Source organism: Sander vitreus, chromosome 22 (genome assembly GCF_031162955.1).
Source record: "Sander vitreus isolate 19-12246 chromosome 22, sanVit1, whole genome shotgun sequence".
In the NCBI taxonomy this organism is placed as follows: domain Eukaryota; kingdom Metazoa; phylum Chordata; class Actinopteri; order Perciformes; family Percidae; genus Sander; species Sander vitreus.
This window is the reverse complement of record NC_135876.1, coordinates 9,808,370-9,826,361: the sequence shown is the minus strand read 5'-3', so window position 1 is coordinate 9,826,361 and position 17,992 is coordinate 9,808,370. Positions and strand designations below refer to the sequence as shown.

Below are 17,992 nucleotides of genomic sequence, written 5' to 3'. Positions count from 1 at the left end.
TTCCCACATTGCCGAGAGTTGGGAGGACAGTTTTCTAAAGCCAACAGTCTTATAAGTTATTGTTCTCTGTGAGATTCAATTTCCATTTAGTTTTTTTCTTTTGTCTTTCTAGTCATATAAAAATGTGTACATTTATGTGACATCCCTGCAGCATACATTTCCTGATAGCCCAGGTGGTCCTGAAAATAATGATGTCTATAAATTGATTGGACATTACAGGGTTGCAGTGAGTCATGTGAAGAAAAAAAAGATCTTTGAGAATAATTGACTCATTAGCATGATGAGTTCAAGCTGTTTCAGAAGCTGACTTCATCACTCCCAGGGTGTGAAGAGGAAGGGTGAAGATTTGTTGTATTTCTGCAGTGTTTCAGTTACTTCATATCTAGCTTCAAACAGCAAGTCTGTTTGCTTTTCTATCACAACGGCTTAGCAGGGAAGTCTGGTACTGGCTCTGTTGCAGTTCTGCTGAAACTCACACATTGGGACTGATTGTTTCTCTGTTTCAGCTGCGGGCTCGTTTGGTAAGGTCAAATGTTACTGCTTTTTATGTTTCAACTTCTTAACCCAGAGAGTTTTTATTTTGCTGCTTCTCATGAACTATTTGTTAGGTTTTGGTTTTGGTTGACTTCCTGGTTTGAATGTGTGAATCTGAGATGGCTTTAACAGAACATGAATGCCTTGTTTAAAAGATGCTTTGATTAAAATATTGAAAAGTAACTTTTTGTCAAATCCAGATGATGAGTGTCATTGCAGTCCAGTCTGTGAAAATGGTGACAGCCAACATGTTGCTGAGTGTCTTCTTTGTTTCAGGTGAGCTGTTTGTTCAGTCACTTTTATTTGGAGACGTTCCTTTTTCCAACTGTTCATGTCCTGACTGCAAAGTGAAATGTCTTATACTGACATTGTTAAAAGGAAAAAGGAGCCAACATGCTGCTGCTGAATTGTAGTTTGTGTTTCATGCAGATTTTGCTCCACAATTTGTTCATCATGAGTCTGTTTCACAGGTGCTCTGGCTGCTTGTCCTTACAATCCAGGCCTATTCATTACTGCACCAAAGAACATGGAAGCACTGAGTGGATCTTGTCTGCGAATCCCATGTAACTTTAGAGCTAAACCAGATGAGGAATTCAAAAGCGCAAGAAAAACCTTCGGAGTGTGGATTAAAAGTTCAAAAGATTTTGCCAAATATCCACAAAATGTTATTTTTAACAGTAGCTGGGAGCACAATTTATATCCAATGAAGATTACTGGAGACCTGAGTCAGAAAAACTGCACCACTTTATTTTCCAGTTTAATCACTAAGCACACGGACACGTACTACTTCAGAATTGAGAACTGGCCATTCAGATCAACAGCTGAGTGTGATCCTCTTCAAATAACAGTTAGAGGTAAGAGAGTTGTATATTTTATCAGTCAATCTATATTGTTGTTCACCTTTTATTCTAAACGGCACACTTTTTCATTTTGCCATGAACTTAAATTCTGATTTGACAGTCTGTTACAGTTTGACATTAAAATTGTTACATTTTGGGATACTGAAATTCTGCACAAACTGTTACTTTATATACTGTGCAGTTTCAACACACGTCACTTTTGGCCTTTAAACACCTAAAGTGAGTAATTTCTTCACATTCTTAGTGTACAAATTGTCTGTTTTTAAAACTTCAGGTTCTGCTCCGAGGCCCAGAATTGAGATCTCAGGTGATCTGAAGGAGAAGGAGTCTGTCACTATAAGCTGCTCAGCTTCCACTCCCTGTCCACACTCCCCTCCTAAACTCACCTGGAATCTCCAACAAGACCCTCACAACAACATAGAGGAGAACACAGATCAGACCTTCACAACTAAAATCCAGAAGACCATCACTCTGTCAGACACACATGATGGATTCACCATCAGCTGTTCTGCCACATATCCTGTGAATGAAGGAAGAGAAGTCAAGACAGCAGAGGAGAGAAAGACTCTCAGTGTTTCATGTAAGACAACCAGTGTTTGTTGTTGGATCCTGTCAGCACATCATGTGCTGATTTTAATGAATATTGTTAATCTCACGTTTTCCTCAGATGCTCCCAAGAACACCTCAGTGTCCATCAGTCCATCAGGTTTGGTGTCAGCCGGTAGCTGGGTGAACCTGACCTGCTCCAGCAGAGCCAAGCCTCCCGCCAGCTTCAGCTGGTTCAAGAACAGCAAAGATGGAGCCATCCGTGTAGCTAAAGGGAAGTTTTACAGCGTCAGTGTGACCAGTGTGACAGACGATTATCACTGTGTGGTCACAAATGTTCTCGGTAATCAGACGTCATCTTGGATTAATTTGAGGAGTGCAGGTAAATTTAGAACTGAAGCTGCTCATTTTATATCAGATCTTCTCTCCTGTTTTAGCTTACTTTGTCCTGCAAAGCACTTTTTACTGCATTTTTATGAAATGACTCTGTACAAATAATCATTACATCTGTATTGTTACATGTCCGCATTCAACCTTTGTTTTCTTTGAGTCACTTGGTTTTGTTTTTCTATGACCAGAGAACTCTGATAGCTCTCTAATATGGGCTTCAGCTCTTGGAGGGATCATCCTCATCCTCATCATCATCATCTGCCTTGCTGTATGCATTCGGTAAGTATCACAACTGAAAACATCTGACACAGTGGTTGGCTCTAAAACTCCAAGAAGGCCACATAAGTATGATCCATGTTGTTGCTGCTCTAACTTTGATAGAACTTCAGCATGCTGTCTGTGTAATTATTCTGACAGCTCTCTTATCTCTTCCAGGTGCTGTAAGACGAAACATCAAACTCCACAACAGCCTCAGGTGAGAAAATACTACATCTGCTCACAGTGACTGTCTTCTAAGATAAGTAGAAGCATTGATCTCGTAAATGGAGATTAGTTGCTATATATTTAGACCAAGCAACTGCCAGGTGTAAGTGTTAAGTAACCAGTGAACCAAGCGAACGTTGACTTCCTAACCACCAAATGTTGGAAGAGTAGCAGCTAAGAGTGATCGCTAGTCCACACATCAGACCTCACACTTGATAAGTTGTATTTAAGAACTATGTAAACTGGGAAGTGTAAACATGAAATTTCACAAAAATAGCACAATTTACATCAAATTACCAAAGGTTTAAATTGGTCTAAACTGCCATTTAGTCTGTAATTATTAAATGTGGAAGGATCCGGCAGTTCATAACATTTCTTGTTTTTTAATATATTTGCAGAGTCAAGGAGCTGAAGTTCTGGACATGCCAGGCAGCTGGGATGTGGTCAGAAACCAGTTTTAAACTTGTCGGAACTTCCATTTAGTCTGTCATTAATGTGGAAGGATCCAGCTCACAACATTTCTTCTCACGTTTGATACATTATTCACCGAGTCAAAGGGGTGAGGAGATGAGTCTTCATGCCAGCCAGCAAAACAGAAGAAGACATCCATTATGGAGAGATGGGACTTCTCCAGGCAGAGACCTGAAACGTCCTCGTCCTCAGAGCAGGACAGAGGACAGCAACAGGACACGCTGTATGCAGAGGTCCAAGTGTCCAGGTCAGCAAACAGCCTAACACAGACTGCTGACGGCCCAGAGGATCTCTACGCTCAAGTGAAGAAAAAATGAGTGCTGTTTTGTGATCCATTTGGGTTGGATTCATAATACACCGTATTCTTTTTTTACTTGTACAAGATTATTTTTGTTTACATCAGATAATGTAGAAAAAGATACTGGCACTTGGACAAGAAAATGAGATTGGTGCAGCTACAAGTCCCAGAGCTCCAAATGAGGAACTTTCTAAATGACGACATGAGAATGAACTTGACACAAGCAGCAGTTCTGTGCACATATTACTAAAAGTAAAGATCATATTTAAATGTGCTGTTTTACAATTTTTTTAACAAGGAGTGTTTAATATCATGTACTTATCTATTGTTTCTTATCTATTGTTTCTTAAATATTTTGTATCCCACATTTCTATTTATATTAAATGAACATGAGACAGTTTCTGTATTTGTGGATATTTATTCATTGCACTGTAATAAAAACCTTCACATACAACTTCTAAAAATACCTATTAATCTCAGTCGCATTTGTTGGTCCAACATTTCACATATTGGATTTAAACATCACCTGCAATCATACAATGTAATCACAAACGATACAAAAGCAGCTAGATGACTTATGCATAGTAATTCTCACAGGAAATCTGCTACCATGTTTGGAGTAGTTAATGGACTTCTATATGAACAAAGCGCTGAGAACTTTTAAGTGCAGAGGAAATAGGTAATTTGGCAAATTTAAAAATGTCTTGATAATTTGGTCTCCAATTGGTTTTTTTTCATATTTCAGTGTCAGTAAGGGCATTGATTATTAAAGTACTACTGTACTTCTATGAATCCTAAAAATCCAAACTTCAGTGTAAAACGACATGGACATATGTTTCTACTCGCCTTTCTTATGATATGACATGAGCATGATGCACTTTTTACAGTTGCTCGCTGAAAAAAGTGCACAAATCTAGAACAATCCATGTCTTTATTTCCTGGAACTGTCCTCCGTGTACTCTGTATTTAATTGTCACTATTGTAATATATGTACAGCAGTCAGGGTTAGGGCCGCAACACAGTGTATCAACAACTGCCCTTACATTACAAGGCATACAGGCTTTCAGTGAGTCGTGAAAAAAGAATCTTTGAGAATAAATAAAATGTTTTCACCATGATGAGGTCAAGATGCCACAAAAGCTGACTTCCTCACTCCCAGGGTGTGAAGAGGAAGGATGAAGACTTGTTGTATTTCTGCAGTGTTTCAGTTACTTCATATCTAGCTTCAAACAGCAATTCTGTTTGCTTTTCTATCACAACGGCTTAGCAGGGAAGTCTGGTACTGGCTCTGTTGCAGTTCTGCTGAAACTCACACATTGGGACTGATTGTTTCTCTGTTTCAGCTGCGGGCTCGTTTGGTAAGGTCAAATGTTACTGCTTTTTATGTTTCAACTTCTTAACCCAGAGAGTTTTTATTTTGCTGCTTCTCATGAACTATTTGTTAGGTTTTGGTTGAGTTCCTGGTTTGAATGTGTTAATCTGAGATGGCTTTAACAGAACATGAATGCCTTGTTTAAAAGATGCTTTGATTAAAATATTGAAAAGTAACTTTTAGTAACACCACTCTCTCTGTGTTGTTATATTTCCACAGGACACAGGAGAAGACTACGTCAACAGAGTGATTGAGATTCAAGCATCATGAAGGAGAAGAGGAAGACATCATGATGACCATGAATGGAATCTTTCTCTATTTCTTATTCCTCCCATTCTTAACAGCAAACAGCCTAACACAGACTGCAGAGGATCTCTACGCTCAAGTGAAGAAAAAATGACTGCCGTTTTGTGAAAACATTTGGGTTGGATTCATTATATACCTTTGTTTTACTCATCCAATAAGTTGTTTAATGTTAGTTATTATAGAAAGATACCGAAAACTGGACAATAAAGACATCTTTACTGCCCAGTTACATAAATGGGAACTCAAAGCCTCCAACCCCTGCAGCTCAGATAGTTCTCCCAATCATAATACTATAATTCATATTTGTGACTGACCTCAGGCTGTTGTCGTGCGATTGGTAATCTGCATATCAGTTCACTGCAGATGCAAGTCCCAAACCTCAAAACAGGGAACTATTATAAATGACATGTAAATGAATTATAGTGAACTTGACACCAGAAGCAGTTCTGTATACATTAACAATGTAAAGATATTTAAGTTTGAAATGTTTGTAATGTAAAATTTTACATATTTTTAACTGTTAACATTTACTTACCTATTGTGTTTCTTACATATTTCGTATCCCAAAAATGAGTGCTGTTTTGTGATCCATTTGGGTTGGATTCATAATACACGTATTCTTTTTTTACTTGTACAAGATTATTTTTGTTTACATCAGATAATGTAGAAAAAGATACTGGCACTTGGACAAGAAAATGAGATTGGTGCAGCTACAAGTCCCAGAGCTCCAAATGAGGAACTTTCTAAATGACACAAACAGCAGTTCTGTGCACATATTACTAAAAGTAAAGATCATATTTAAATGTCTATTGTGTTTCTTGAATCCCCACATTTCTATTTGTATTAAATGAACATGAGACAGTTTCTGAATTTGAAGAGATTTATTCATTGCACTGTAATAAAAACCATTGCATACAACTTCTAAAAATACCTATTAATCTCAGTCGCATTTGTTGGTCCAACATTTCACATATTGTGTGTAAACATCACCTGAAATCATACAATGTAATCACAAACAATACAAAAGCAGCTAGATGACTTATGCATAGTAATTCTCACAGGAAATCTGCTACCATGTTTTGAGTAGTTAATGAACTTCTGATATTTAATGGAATATGAAGCTCAAAAAAAAAAAAAAAAAAGGGCATTTCATGAAACCTTCATGAGTCAATAGTGTATTAAAAGACCTGGTGCTAAATGTTAAAACTCAATACATTTTTTTGTCAGAATTTTGCCAGAAAAGATCTTTGGCCTTTAGCTTGTAAACGTTAGCAGCCTAGACACCAGAGCAGACAAATGTCTCAAAGGCACCACTAGGCCATGTTGATTGTGCCATGCCAGGTCTTGTCAGTGAATGGAGGTAGTGACATTAGCTTCTCTACATGACAAGTCTGACAACGTCGCAGAAATCGAACCTTCATGCTAAGTCAAACCTCGCTCCTACCACCAGCCCAGCACCCCTCCCTCACAGCTGCAGCATTAATGTTAAGTTGTGTCCAAAGTTATTGCATTGTAGATTAGCTTTTTTATTATTTTATATCTCTTGCACCCTAATGACCTGAATCCAGAGTCATCAGTTATTACCTCTCCGTTTCCTGATACATTTCTGTCAGTAGGGTTTTTATTTGTGCACTCTGTCCTCCAGTGCCTTCAGCTCAGCCTCCACCTGAGCTGGCAGATCAGCTCCGACCTGCTGAGTGAAGTAGGCTCTCAGCTCCTTCGTCTCCTTCTGCCAGAAAGACTTGGGCACGTCGAAGAGGGCACCCATATCCACCTTGCCACTCAGACCTTTAGTGTCGATGGCGCCATCTACTGGCACCCAGCCAATAATGCTCTTCTTGGCCGCCTCGTCCTCCCTCTCCCGGCCGCAGCGCTTGAAGATCCACTCCAGTGCGCGGGCGTTTTCGCCAAAGCCGGGCCAGAGGAAGGCGCCGCTCGCGGGGTCCTTTCTGAACCAGTTGACGTGGAAGATCTTGGGCAGATGAGTGGGGGCCTTTCGGCTCTCCATGCTCAGCCAGTGAGCGAGGTAGTCACCAAAGTTGTAACCGAAGAATGGCCGCATGGCAAAGGGGTCGTGCATAATCATCTTGCCTGCAGGAAAATATGTAATGCTTTGTAATTCTGATAAAGAGTTGGCTTTAGTAGGAGTAACTTCATATTATCTTAACACCTTATCAACCAAATAACTAATGTATTTACACGAATTTAGACCAGAGGAAAATGAGGTATGCGAGTGTGTACCTTTATGCTCAGCAGCCGCTGTAGCCTCAGACCTCATGGAGGCTCCAACAAAGACTCCGTGTTGCCAGTTGAAAGACTCGTAGACCAGTGGGACTCCTGACAAATTCAACATTTCACATTTAATGCACAGCTACTTCTTATGTACCCCCCCCCAAAAAAAAAAAAATTAAAAACGGCACCAACCCTCTGGCCTCCTGCCACCGAAGATAATGGCGTCGATGGGAACGCCCTCCTCACTCTCCCACTGGGGGTCGATGATGGGACACTGACCCGCCGGGGCACAGAAGCGGGAATTAGGGTGGGCACACTGAGTTGAGCTTCCTTTTTTACAAAGAGGAAACAACAGTTTATTCTACATATTATGTTATTTAATGTCACAGTCATTTAAAAAAAAAGAAAATAGAAGAATTATGTTAACGCCTACATCTGAATATGATTCACGCTGTGTCTAGTCAGACCTTCCTTCACAGCGCCTCGGAGGAGCGTCTGGCTAGTCCACACAGCATTCCGGGATGGATGAAAAACGTGCTCTGGTTTATTGGCATTTCTTTAAACCAATCACAATCGTCTTGGGCAGAGCTAAGCGTCGTACGGAACCACAGTGCCTCTGCAAAATTGCCTTGTGAAGGAACTTGTTTTGGTGGAACGTGTACGTTCAAAAGGTTGTTTAAGTCGTGGAACAGAAAACTCAGATCGGACAGATAGTCTAGCTAGCTGTCTGGATTTACCCTGCAGAGATCTGAGAAAAGGTTAACCATAGTCCTCATAAATCCACCAGCGTTTAGAATGCCAACATAAAAAAAGCCGAAGGTAACGGATATCCGGCCTAAATCAGGCCTGCTCCGTGTGAAGCCTATCAATAATAACTTCTGATGACTTTATTGGCAAAGAAACAAACCATCGATTGAAGCTAAAACTAGGTCAGTAAACCTGCTGAATATTTATTGTTGTTCATTAGGAACAAAGTTGTAAAACCAATTGATCTTCTGTAGAACTACAGGACACTTTGGAGTGACGTCTTTATAAAAGCCTGGGCAGCCAGGGCTCATGTTACCTATCTGCCAGGATTTGCCATGCCAGTCTGTGAGTGTGACCCCGGCTGCGGGGGGGTTGAGGCCCTCCCACCACACTCCTCCATCGCTGGTCTCGCCTACGTTGGTGAACACTGTGTTTTTGGCGATGGTGGCCATGGCGTAGGGGTTGGTCTTGTCTGAGGTGCCGGGAGCAACGCCAAAGAAACCGTTCTCCGGGTTGATGGCTCGCAGTTTCCCTGCGGACACGCCAAACGAAAAAAGTCTTAGTAACGTGAGGAGTTACTACACCACCTATGGAGTCAAAGGGTGATTCTGTGTGCGTGAGACATCCTCTTCCCTCTCACCTTGGCTGTCGAACTTCATCCACGCAATGTCGTCGCCCACACACTCAACCTTCCAGCCGGGCAGAGACGGTTTCATCATGGCCAAGTTGGTTTTACCACAGGCACTGGGGAAGGCCGCCGCTACGTAACGCTTCACGCCCTGAGGGTTAGTAATACCCAGAATCTGAGGAGGGGAGAGAGTGGTGAATATCATTTTTACTCAAGCTTTCATGGATAGTCACTCAAAATGACAGAGCATCATTGCCAAGCACTTTTGAAAACACAACCTCTGTTCTACGGAAATAAATGTTATTTTCTATTTATTGTATTGTTTCAGGGACAATGCACACAAGAACTAGTAATCTCAAGTGTTAAGAGTCATAATTTGATTGAGCAATCAAAACAATGAATTTGCATTTCTAAAATGATCATAATTGAAAGATCCAAGCCAATTGTACTGCATTTACAAAGATGACTGATAAGTAAATGAGCATCTTCCTAAGTTCTCTGCTACTGAGAATTGTGTGTGAAGCATGTGGCGCAGGCTTTAGGCAGCAATGTTACACACTCACCAGCATGTGTTCGGCCAGCCAGCCTTCATCCTTGGCGATGCGGGAGGCAATGCGGAGGGCGAAGCACTTCTTCCCCAGGAGAGAGTTTCCTCCATAGCCACTGCCGAAGGACATGATCTGCCTGGAGTCCGGCAGGTGAGATATCAGCACCTTCTCGGGGTTACAGGGCCATGAGTTGACCAGAGGGGCTGGAGCAGAGACGCGGAGGGAAATACCAGATAGGGGGGATTTGTAAGATCTTTCAAGCTTGAAGCAATACAAAACATGAAAACAACTTGTTTCAGGCTCATAGAATCAGTACCCTTGAGTGGGAAAGGCCGTCCCAAAGAGTGCTGACAGCGGACAAACTCCGCTCCTTCAGCCAGCTTCTTCAGGACAGGAGTGCCCATGCGTGTCATGATCCCCATACTGGCCACAACATAGGGCGAGTCGGTCACCTACAAGCAGAACAAAATGTTTGTCACACTGATTTACAATCTGAAACTTTCAGTGTGTAATAATCATAAATGCTACAGCAATTGATTAGAATATACTGTGTGATAAACTACCGTAATAAATCACAGCAATTTACAGAAACGGAGCAAAACATTAATAGGTACCACACAGCAGGTGTATTGCTTTATGGCATGCTTTTTATAGTATCAAGTGTTGAGGAGCACAGTCAGTACCTGGACACCATATTTAGACAGAGTCGAGCCCACAGGACCCATACTGAAGGGAATCACATACATGGTCCGACCTACAGAGAGGACACAGAGAAGCATGAACAACACTTTTTCTACTACGGGCAACATACAAATGTTGAGGTGGTGGTTACATAGGCCAGAAATATAATGGCCTTGTTTATCTATTTATAAAAAATAAAAAAAATAAAAAATAAAAAAGTACCCTGTGAAGTTTTTACAGGGTTTTTATCCACTAGTTAACTAGTAGCATTATGGAACAATGTTTTTCAGAGCGGGTCCCTGATTTGTTTGTAACTTGCACAAAAACACGGGTGATGTTCAGCTGATCGAAAGTTGCCGGGAGCAACGTGCAAAAAAGTGCAGCAATATACCAACATGACAGTGAAGACTGCTGGAAGGTAAACATGGAGGTAAACAATGCAGTATTTGTTAGACCTCAAGGATTCACACATGTTCATATTACATACATATCTTTCAAGAGTCTCAAAGGGAAATTGAAAACGCACATCTCCTGGCAAAACAACATGTTTCTATCCATTGACGTACCTGCCATGCAGCCCGGGAACCGCTCCTGTCTGGCTTTCTGCCAGTCAGACTCACTCATCCAGCTGCCCAGCTGGCTCTTCACCCCTCCAGCAGGGATGGGGATGGTGTCCCTTTGGCTCTTGGTAACAATCACAGTCTTGCTTTCCACCCGAGCCACGTCCTTCGGGTCTGTACGGGCCAACCAACTGAAAGAGAGAGCAGGAATCAGAGCACAATGCGGAAGTTTAATACGAGCACTTCGTTGCATTAAAGCAATACACCATAAAATGCAAGCCTTTGTGTATGTATGCAAGTATACAGAATTTAAAGTCCTTACCAGTTCTCATATTTGGGAAGTCTCTTGACCATCCCGTCCTTCTCCAGACCTGCCAGGATGTTGGCTGCTTCCTCCGGCGTCCCCGTCACCACATGCACCCTGGTGGGCTTACACTCATCCACGGCTCCCTTCACAAACTCAGCCACCGCCGGGGGCAGCGAGGGGATGGAGGCCAGGGAGCGAACCCCGACACTTGCCCCAACACCACCATGCCTGAAAGAGAACGGGCATTTAAGTAATTCCTTACATTTATGGCCATTTACTTGCAACCCAAAGAACATTCAAACTACACTGATTTAACGTACAGTTACTCATATACAGTATATAACAAATTATGCCATTTTTTGATATGTCGAGAATCAACAACAGTGTTTCTTGGGCTTGTCATGTGTAGGATATTGGCTATCCCTGTGATCTATCTTCTACGTAACGCTACAGTGGCCTCAGATCTCAACAGACCCCGCTGTTCACTTCTTTAGTTTACAGCTTACAGACAGACTTCCAACAATCTACCATGAGTCAGAAAACAGAAACATCCAAACTGGAGAACACATAGCCTTCTGTCAGATCTTATTCAATCATTTACAGGAGGCTAACATTATTAAAGTAGGGAGATACACAGTATGTGTGCAGATTCACTGGATGACCCAACTCTGACCAGGCTATAGTGCTGAGAGAGTGTTTTTATTGGCTCATGGAGGTATAAAGAAAGTAGAAAATATTCACATTTAAAAAGCTAATTTCAAAATAGTTGCCGATTAATGTAATAGTTGACGTGGAAGAGCCGGAACATTACACAGAGTCGGAAGAGCATGATGGAGCACAAACACTTTTAACACAAGTTTAAATAAGGCCCCAAACTGGAGTTGTGTGCTTTTCATGTGATAGCAGCAATAGCGAGATGCCATTGCTGCAGGTATTAGTGCAACCTGAGAGCCTCAAATAGACTTCTCCACATAAAGAGAGGCATGCAGGGGGCCAGGCCTATTGTTTGTAAGTAGCATGTTATTCACAAACACAAGCCACTGAGAGGGCAGCAGTGTTGCAAGCTGTTAAAACACAAGCATGTGTGTGTGTCCCCTGTCTGTCAGACAACAGAATAGACTGTGCGTATGTGCTTTGTTTTCCGTCTGTGGACAATGTGGATGACCCCAGATGACCACTTTAAAACGGTCAAAAATATGAAACCCTGTAGCTTCAAATGAGAAGCCCAGAGGAACTGTAAAACATTGTAGCCCAAGTGCTCTAAAACTAGTTTCAACCATAAATTCAATCAAACACATCAATGGTTAATTTGACCCTGAATACAAATCACATTCTTTGTCGTTTCAAGTACAATGGGGTCATCCTGTCAAGTGCAGGCACGCGGCTCCAAATTGGCTGCACTGAGTGCGCCATTATACGTGCATCACACAGGCACGCACAAACACTTATCTACTTGTGCATGCAGACCCCACAAGTAAATCTGGTTGGAACGTACAAAGGGCACGGGCAGCAGGAACGCGGAGAAGCTCACAGTGAGAAAGACGATAACATGCAGCTTGACAGTGAGAGGGCAAAGAGCTGAGAGCAGTCTAATGCAAGCCTCAGGGTTCAAACTCCCTCTGCACAGGTGACATGTACCCGTAACAGTTGCTTAACCATTGATGTGGTGGCAATTAATCATGAACAGACTACAGTTTGGGCTGAAAATGCAGACTCGGCATACAGCGAGAGATAGATTGGCAGCTACATTCATCAGTTATCTTGAATTGGGGATGGCTGTAGCTTTCGTAGTCGCCAACAACGTCATTACCACTAGGGATAGGGGAGACATGTCATTTTAAGCCTGCAGTTTCAAGTCAGCTTTCTTATCTAAGTGTCTCTGGACTGTATCCTCTTCCTGTTGACCCACCATAGTCAGGATGAGATAAGAGATCTGAATGGGGAAAAATGTTCATCTGAGCCACGCTTAGTTATTACCATGCACTCAAAGCAATAAGCTACCCTAGGTTTAGCCAATCGGGCTACTCTGTCTGTATGATGGAGGTTGTTGATGTGTATGTTGCCTGAAGGGAATACTTGTCACTAAACACTACTTATGGCAAACAAAACAAAAAGTCCCAACTGCATTTTTGGAAGTTTAAAAAAAAAAAAATTCTCCTTTTTTTTATTTACAGTTAATATTATCCTAAAAAGATGCTATAATTGAACACCACTCAAAGATAACAAAGTAAAGCACAGTGCAGTTTGTTGTAAAGATGGAAGGACAAAATGACCAGAAAGTAGAAATTAATGTCTACATTTCAAATGGCAATCCACCAAATAGCTATCGAGACATTTTACTTAAAACCATAAATGTCAACATTATGGTGGTGCTAGAGCAAAACCTGCATCAAACGCACTTTTAACACTTTAATTTCTCTTCTCCGTAAAAGAAACATGGCTGGCATGTGGCATAAACGGTCTGTTCTCAGAGGATCTTTGGAGTTTTTGACAGAGCAGATGAATGAATGATCAGCTGAAAGGGAAGAACAATAGTGCTACTGTATCACAACACCTTTAGCAACAGAAGACCAAAAAAAGGCACTTTGTCAGTCCTAGCTGTGATATTAGATGAACCAGTCTCTTAAATCAGCTCTACAGAACTTCTGCCCCTCACGCAGTAAATCAATTACATGTGCTTCCAACGATCCACCCCGTTATGCCACTAATTACTGAAACCATTTAGGTGGAGCTGAATATCATCTCAAATGTTTTTAACAAACAAGGTGAGTTGGACTGAATTTTAAATGAAAAGAAAGCATTTGTTGATTCTTCGTTTGCTTGCTGAAGCATGGGCGGTGGCTGACTTAAAGTGCTCATATTATGCTAATTTTCAGGTTCATAATTGTATTTAGGTTCTATCAGAATAGGTTTACATGGTTTAATTTTCAAAAAACACCATATATTTGTTGTACTGCACATTGCTGCAGCTCCTCTTTTCACCTCCTCTGTGTGTTGAGCTCTCTGTTTTAGCTACAGAGAGGCATCGCACTTCTGTTCCATCTTTGTTGGGAGTCACATATGTGCAGTAGCTAGGTAAGGACTACTAGCCAGTCAGAAGCAGAGTTTGAGGGCGTGCCACGCTAGCAGCTAGGCGAGCATTATAACGTGTGTTACAAAGTGATGCATGTTTGTCACGGAAGTAAAGGCTGGACTACAACAGAGCTGTTTGGAGCAGTTTGTGAACAGTGTTTTCTGTTGGAGATAGTAAGTCCCTTTGGGGTGGACTTTGGGCTTTTTCACTTTGTAAACCTATTACATGCACAAAAAAAAAGATATATAAACTCAAAAAAAAGAAATGGGAAAAGCCAAAAAGCATAAGAGACTTTAAGAGAAGATAAAAAGGTAAAAGCAATAGATGGGATTAACAGCTTTGGTTCTCCTCCTCTGCATAAAATGCATTTTCACACTGAGCCTTTGCTCCCAATTCCCCCCTACAGTCATTCACCCTCTCATGCTTTTGTCTCTTCCTCCACATTCCTCACCCCACCCCCCATACCTGATTAAGGAGAAGCATGCCCCCCTTTAATACATTTAGCACAGATTTATCCAGACAGTGTTTAAGAAATCGTTTTAAATGCAACTACTCTGCAGCATTGAAACAGGGAACATCATTCTCTATTTTTAAGGGTGCAAATTTTGAAATAAGGGATGTTGTCCATAAAGGGGAAGGAGTTATGTCAAGGAACAGATTACCCTGATCTGGTATCCATTCCCCCGGCTGCCTCTAGCTTCCAGTTGGGCAACTTATCCTCCCGACACACCTCCGAGTCAGCAAGCCAATCCTCACACACCACAGCCAGACATGCCTGCATTCCCCATTCACACACTGACCCTGGTCAATAGGGCAAAGTCTACACATGAAGCAGAGACAAGCCAGAGAATCACTTAGAACATGCACACGTGTTGCATACATTATCCTCACACATGGTACAGTGGGTACCCAGGGAAAAATACACGGGAACATGCTCCAGGACATTCAGGCAAATAGAGGAGTGCTAACTCCATGCATTACCTCTCTCTCAAGCAGAAAGACAAACAAAATGCACAGCAACATGGGCCTCCCTGTGACTAGCTCACATGTCCAACCATGGTGCGAGTCACTAGCATGCATCCTTAATGACAAAATAAAAGCCACCACACAATGCCATGGAGTGCTCACATTGACTCCAGAGTCCCTGTGTGATGGGGTGTCATCACAAAGCCTGGAGAGGAAAAGTGGTGAAGAGAAGGCAGAAATGCAGAAAGACAGCCCTTTTTTTAAATCAAAAAAAGTACTGCTGTGGAGTGTTGTTTAATCTATAAAGAACTATACAGAAGTCTTCGCTCAACATCATGCGAGTTTCTGAGATCAATTCAAACAAGGTTCTGGCAGCAGTCAGCATAGAAAATAAAGAAAGCAATAATGCTATAGTGCCACAGGTCTTATTCCATTATGACTTTTAAATCTTTAAATTGTGTATTCAGTTTTGTTTTGACAAGTGGTCAAAATGGATGCATGTACTTGAAAAAAAGTTTCTGCTTTAGAAAAAGTTGTGTTAACGATCCCAAAGAGGTTCGTATTAAATAGGCAGGACAAGAAGTTGTCCACAATACGTTCTGTATGTGTATGAAATAAATAAAAAACGGCTACATATGACATTCACTAATTAAACTTAAAACACATTTGCCTATTTTAAATGAATGGCAAAACAATTTAGCCATTTTGTGTAGCATATAGCCGACTCTCTAAACATTAGCTCGCCTAGCTATGTTAGGTAAAATGAAATGAAATGTATTGTCTAGCTAAGCTAAAACATGATTTTAAATGGGGGGGAAGACACAGAGAAAGAAAGTCACAATTACTCACCTTCGTATGACTCCAAGCAACAGGCAGGACATTTTCGGTGCAAAAATAAAACTAGCTTATAAAAAATAAAAGTGTAAAAAGGCACATTTAAGTTAGCTGCGGAGGTAAAGTGAGGAGCAGTAGTGGTTAGAGGTGGTCAATTCTCATATCTGAGCAATGAGGAGACTTTGCACTTTGCTCAACGTGGACATTCACACGGATCCACCTTGATGTTTACTGGATGCCGTCCTGTTGCTGCTGCACATGTACGATCACCGTGAACCGATAATATCTGTCCCCAAACGCCTTGCACTTTTTTTTTTTTTTACTGCTTTAAAAAGTAACGTTTTAACACTGTGCACCGGCTCACACCGCCTTTGAGGAGGATTTGGTAAGCGCTTTGCTTTAAAATGTAAATACAACGTAGTTTACTTCTTTGCAGGTTGTGTCCATATTGCTGTGTTCTTTCTCCTCCAAAACCTTTTATATATGGCAATGTCCAAAACACGAACCGACCGCCTGGTGGATGTCCCGGCTGACGCAAGTTTCCAGAGTTGCTGCACCACCGAGCAAGAGGCACAACCCGGATATACGAGAAACGCTACGGAAATAGATTTATCTCACCGGGGACACAAAATGGGACTCTAGATGGGCGTTCCCATTTAAATCCAATCCATGCTTTGTAAAATGTGGTTTAAATTATGGTTTTATATGTAAATCTTGCATTTGCATTTATTCCAATCACTAATATTACTGTTTAAATATATGTATTATTGCTACTGATGTAATGTTTTGATTCTGTACTGTTTGTTCTGTGCTAAGTGAAGAAGAAAAAGATGAGTTGGAAGTTGCAGTCACTTTTCAGTATAACTTAAATGGGCACTTCAGTGATTTGCTTTCATAAAGTTGGTGGATTTATAAGAGAAAATATGTAGACTGTAGAAAACGTAGGCTGTTAAAAATTGAGCTATCTGAGCCCACTCCGAGATGACATCATCAGGATTGTTGTTTCCAAAAGCTCCCTTCAGAGCCACAAAATACTTTTTACATCTATCTATCTATCTATCTATCTATCTATCTATCTATCTATCTATCTATCTATCTGAGAAGCTGGAATACAAAATAGTTGCCAGTTGTTTTTCTGTCAAACGATTAAATAACGAATCGGTTCAGCTCTAGTGGATACAATAACATGAAAAGAGCTGACAATCTTCCCTTCCTCCAACTCCAAATGAAATGTGAATCTAGGACTCTGCAATTTTGGACATCATGTTCCATAATTTTTGAGTACTAGAGCTCAAATTTCAAGCAGTTCTCTCTTGCTGCCATTAGAGGCTGTAAAGTTGCCCACTGACGGTTTATAGTAAATCCTCTAGAATAATATTGCAATTATCACTTTTACAACATTGATAAGCCTGCTGTTTGCATTAAACAGTTCAGACATGAGTCAGTGGGAGGACTACACTTTAACAGTACAGGGTGTCTAGTTTTTAAATTGTGACTTTCCTGTTAATGTTTCTCTCTCTGGGAACCGGGAGAGGGGGGGTTACATACATCCAAACAGATATACTGTACGAGCTGTGAGAGAGAGGGGGGAAGTATAGGGGTGGGGTCTGGACATAGGATTATAGATACAAAATAAAGAGTGATAACACGTAGTTAAACTTCAGCCCTCATGTCTCATGTTCTCTGATAGACAGACTGCCAAAGCACATGGAGAACACACACATTCAGCTACAGCCACAACTGCAGTCCATGGTTATGAAAGGGAACTTTCAGAAATCCAGCAACTGGCAAAAACTAAAAGAAGCCATTCAAAGCTGCAACATGCTTTAATAATAATGCTTTAAATAATTAATAATTTTACTATGTGGCAGACATTTGAGTGCTGTTATTTTTTTGTGTGGCTTTTAAAAATCTTATTTGTCTGTTAAAGGTCACAATTGATGCATCTGTAGCTGTTTGACGTCAAGTTTCATCCTATTAAGACATTTCATCCTGGTTTTAACAGCCACAATTTAACAACATAAATGAAATGACACACAAAGAAAGGACTTGATGCAATGTGACACAATAACTAAATCAATAAATAAATGTGATATGTCAATGATCATAAGTTTTATCCTGTGGTATATTAATGATCTCAAAGTTCAAATCTGGCA

General features: G+C 41.0%; 2 protein-coding genes and 1 long non-coding RNA gene across 4 annotated transcripts; 2 read left to right on the top strand and 1 right to left on the bottom strand.

Moving 5' to 3' along the window:
* Nucleotides 1–346: 346 nt before the first annotated feature.
* LOC144537502 (sialic acid-binding Ig-like lectin 14) lies at nt 347–3,274 on the top strand. Its single transcript, XM_078281260.1, has 8 exons — nt 347–521; nt 735–810; nt 1,005–1,388; nt 1,669–1,974; nt 2,062–2,322; nt 2,519–2,609; nt 2,766–2,805; nt 3,212–3,274. The coding sequence occupies exons 2-8, from the start codon at nt 735–737 to the stop codon at nt 3,272–3,274; spliced, it is 1,221 nt and encodes a 406-aa protein (XP_078137386.1). The 5' UTR covers nt 347–521.
* A 1,483-nt stretch (nt 3,275–4,757) lies between these two features.
* Nucleotides 4,758–6,426, top strand: LOC144537132 (uncharacterized). The gene is made up of 2 exons (XR_013503823.1): nt 4,758–4,940; nt 5,174–6,426. It is a non-coding gene; the product is annotated as an uncharacterized LOC144537132 (long non-coding RNA).
* pck2 (phosphoenolpyruvate carboxykinase 2 (mitochondrial)) lies at nt 6,365–16,425 on the bottom strand. Of its 2 annotated transcripts, none has more exons than XM_078280587.1 (11): nt 15,852–16,425; nt 10,979–11,191; nt 10,663–10,847; nt 10,099–10,169; nt 9,732–9,867; nt 9,431–9,618; nt 8,880–9,042; nt 8,556–8,771; nt 7,685–7,822; nt 7,502–7,597; nt 6,365–7,351 (listed from the first exon to the last, which is right to left on the bottom strand). In XM_078280587.1, the coding sequence occupies exons 1-11, from the start codon at nt 15,881–15,883 to the stop codon at nt 6,882–6,884; spliced, it is 1,908 nt and encodes a 635-aa protein (XP_078136713.1). In that variant the 5' UTR covers nt 15,884–16,425; the 3' UTR covers nt 6,365–6,881. The 2 variants fall into 2 exon arrangements, with proteins under 2 accessions (XP_078136713.1, XP_078136711.1); XM_078280585.1 differs by lacking the exon at nt 15,852–16,425 and adding an exon at nt 15,165–15,214.
* Between the last annotated feature and the right edge of the window lie 1,567 nt (nt 16,426–17,992).